This window comes from Sinocyclocheilus rhinocerous, unplaced genomic scaffold (genome assembly GCF_001515625.1).
Source record: "Sinocyclocheilus rhinocerous isolate Xijiao unplaced genomic scaffold, SAMN03320098_v1.1 scaffold4100, whole genome shotgun sequence".
NCBI classification, from domain to species: Eukaryota; Metazoa; Chordata; class Actinopteri; order Cypriniformes; family Cyprinidae; genus Sinocyclocheilus; species Sinocyclocheilus rhinocerous.
In genome coordinates this window covers 130,532-133,838 of record NW_015648132.1, presented here as the reverse complement: position 1 = coordinate 133,838, position 3,307 = coordinate 130,532, and the positions used below count along the sequence as shown (strand labels likewise).

The 3,307-nt window shown below is 36.7% G+C and overlaps 1 protein-coding gene across 2 annotated transcripts; it reads left to right on the top strand.

Annotated features, from left to right (window-relative positions):
* The first annotated feature begins 157 nt into the window (after positions 1-157).
* On the top strand, positions 158-3,080 carry LOC107709646 (desumoylating isopeptidase 1-like). Of its 2 annotated transcripts, XM_016514218.1 has the most exons (7): positions 158-199; positions 607-702; positions 907-928; positions 1,116-1,185; positions 1,322-1,431; positions 1,603-1,725; positions 1,820-3,080. In XM_016514218.1, exons 2-7 carry the CDS (start codon positions 615-617, stop codon positions 1,908-1,910), a joined length of 504 nt encoding a protein of 167 aa, XP_016369704.1. In that variant the 5' UTR covers positions 158-199; positions 607-614; the 3' UTR covers positions 1,911-3,080. The 2 variants fall into 2 exon arrangements, with proteins under 2 accessions (XP_016369704.1, XP_016369703.1); XM_016514217.1 differs by having other exon boundaries at positions 167-702.
* Positions 3,081-3,307: the final 227 nt, after the last annotated feature.

The window sequence follows — 3,307 nt, the reverse complement described above, 5'->3', positions numbered from 1 at the left end:
ATATCATTACGTCATCGCGAATGACGTCATTACGTTAGGGCGTAAAAGAACCGATTAACCGGTTTTTTGAACCGGTTCATTGAAACGAACTGTCCGAAAGAACCGGTTCGCGGAAAAGAACCGGACTTCCCATCACTATTGTTCAAACGAACCGAATCTCGAACAGGACTTCCGCTTACTAACGTTAGTTGATTCTGTGGTGGGTATGAACGTCGTCATATTTGTTTTTATAAAAATCGCAATCTAGCGTTTTGGAGGTTATTACAGATGTCTGGCAGATGTATCTGCGCTGCCATTGGTCTGGTCCCAAATAAATAAGTACATCTGTCATAACCGGTATCGAAATATCTTGAGTCACTGTGACGAGGCGGACGTAAACGCTGCGTTTGATTTGTCAGCAATCCGTGGTTCCTTATTTTCTTAAAATAATTTAAACCGACAGCGAATGCGTTCCTTGTGTGAATGTTTAATGCGATGATGTAAATGTGAGCCAGCAAAACACTGAAGTCTGGTTTTTCGAGTTCAACCAGAGCGAGAAACTCGAGCTAAGTTTCAGTTTGCTAGCTGTAGAGTTGCGCATTTGTTTGTAAACACGCTTGTTTAAAGCCGTAGCGATGGCTGACGGAAGTTCTTACAACGTGAAGTTGTACATTTATGACCTGTCAAAAGGACTGGCCCGTCAGCTGAGTCCCATGATGTTAGGTGAGCTCTGCAGCTGAAGTTGTCAAGGGAAGTTAGTGATGCTTCTAGAATAGAGATGTATGTTTTACTGTTGTTGGAATTTTTTTGGTTTATTTTTCGTAAAGTCAAAGTGAAATAAAATATTTTGTACATTATTGGAAAAAAAATCACATTTGGAAGTATGTAAAGAAATGACTGATTGCAATTCTTTATCTAAATTGACAGGAAAGCAAGTCGAGGGTATATGGTGAGTATGTTCTTTACGTTTTTGGAAACCTTGTTACTTATTATCAGGCAGTGTACAGTATACAGTAGAGTCCAAAGGTCTGAGACGACTAGTGAAATTGTTTATATTGTGCATTTGTTTAATTTTAATAAACAATTGAATTTAACGTCTTTATTTGAATGCATTATTCTTGGATTACTTAATGAAGGCACACCTCTGTAGTGGTTTATGGGGAAGAGTTTTTCTATGGAGGAGGAGGCATAACAAGCTGCTTTCCGGTAAGAAATGATCAATGCATGTTTAAGAGGCATTTGTTTCTCAAGATATCTGAAAAATAAAAGGGTACGTTAGAGACATCAAATAGGGCCTAATGACTGTAACCCATCATAATCATGAAATAATGTGATGTTTCAGGGTGGTACTATTCTAGGTATGCCTGATTCCATAGTGGACCTTGGAAACACAGAAGTTCCCCGGGACCTTTTTCAGGAATATCTGTCTTCGCTCAGGGAGTCTACTTACAGGTCAGTATATCTTCGTTTTTTGCATTTAACAGGGAATATTATCCTATTTTGTATGCAGAGACAAAGAATGGCATATGTGTTTAGGAAAAGTCTCATCATTTTTTGCAGAGAAATGGAGCAAAAATGACAATCTACATGTGAAAACCGGTGCTTCCTCCTTTTTTTCCACAGACCTGAAAAATACCACCTTTTTGAACACAACTGTAACACCTTCAGCTCTGAGGTTGCACAGTTTTTAACAGGAACTAAGATTCCCTCATACATCACCGAACTCCCATCTGAGGTGCTCGCTACGTAAGTTTGCCCTTACAACTCCAAATATGCCATTGTTGACACTAGTGGTAGTATTAGTAATACTGGACTGAATTACACTTTTCCTTCTCCATAGACCTTTTGGACAAGCACTCCGTCCTTTTCTCGATTCGGTCACCATCACTCCATCGGGGGACAATGGCATGAATGGATATGGCCAGTTGTAGATGTGGCTGCATCTAAAAATGTATTATTACAACAGTCATGAAGCTTGTGTCTCAGACTTATAATCGTTTACTTAAGTTTGACCCATTGTGTCTATATAAAATAGCATTTATATAAAAGCAGGTTTTCCAGATTTTCTGCTCAGTGCCTTTTCAAACTCGAATTGTTTGCAGTAATCTTTAAAAATACAGCAAACTTTTTAAATAGATTAAATGTACCAAAGCAAATTGTATCAGGATTCCCCTTATCGGTCTGTAGGTGTCTCTGTTCTACCTCAACATGATCTGTTACTTCAGATGCTTTAAGAGGAATAGAGGATGAGAATTAGGTTGCTAATTATTAAAAATATGCTATGGTGATTAATACTGATTAAAAGAGTGTAATTTAGAGTCCTTTATTTATGTGTAAATTAATTAGACAATTCATGCACTTTTACCGTTTACTGTGCTTATAAAGTGCTGAACTCATTTTCAGATGTTTAACTCAGTCACTCTTTCTTTAATCAGTCACTCCCTTTGTACTGATTATTGACTCTTTCTGTGTTGTAAGTTGTTATCTAAACCTTACCTTTCCTCAGGACAGCATTTATATCAATCCTAGAGTGCCATGAATATAGACTAAAGAGGGTTAAAGGGGATCAATGACATTACAGGAAGCACAATAACAGTGTCACACAGATGAAGCTAATGAATGTTTTATAAAAATGTGCAGGACCCAATAGGAGTGGGTCCTATTTGACTCTACTTTTGACTCTTGTCCATTTGCTTTTTTTATTTGTTACTCTGGTTGCAAATAGTAGTATAGATAGGAAAGATAGCACAGGAATGTGGCTTTAGTGACAAAAGACCATTAATAGTAATTATTTAACAAGCAGTATAGAATTCATAACTCAGTGGTCTAAATGGTCTAAACTGTGTTAAGTCCATAGGACCAGTGTAATCCTAACAAACACATTAGCAATGAGATATATTTATGTGATTGATTTTTAACCAATTTATAAAAATGTGTGAACAATTTATAACATGAGATTTTATATATGATAAACATTCCTAGTGATAATCTCACAGTTAGAATTATTTTATGTTCAGGTTATGCTGCCTGATTTATCTGTGCTACTGTTGTCCTGGTAATACTATTTGGAGCTCTTAATTTTCTGCCTCAAATAAACCTCATTCATGTGTAAATGTGTGTTAAACGTCATTGTGTCCCAGCTCTAAACAAATAAAGACATTCTGAAGGTATACACTCTACAAAATGCTGGATTGTTCCAACCCAACTTTGGGTCAAATATGGACTAACCCAACTTTTGGGTTAAAAATGTAATTAAACAAATTTAACCCAACAGTTGGGTTAGTCCATATTTGACCCAAAGTTGGGTTGAAACAACCCAGCATTTTTT

Bases quoted from the DNA above. Each gene is read 5' to 3' on its own strand.
- LOC107709646 (XM_016514218.1), top strand. From the start codon at position 615: ATGGCTGACGGAAGTTCTTACAACGTGAAGTTGTACATTTATGACCTG. The intron at 929-1,115 runs GTGAGTATGTTC...TACTTAATGAAG, and splicing joins AAGCAAGTCGAGGGTATATG to GCACACCTCTGTAGTGGTTT. The intron at 1,186-1,321 runs GTAAGAAATGAT...GTGATGTTTCAG, and splicing joins GCATAACAAGCTGCTTTCCG to GGTGGTACTATTCTAGGTAT.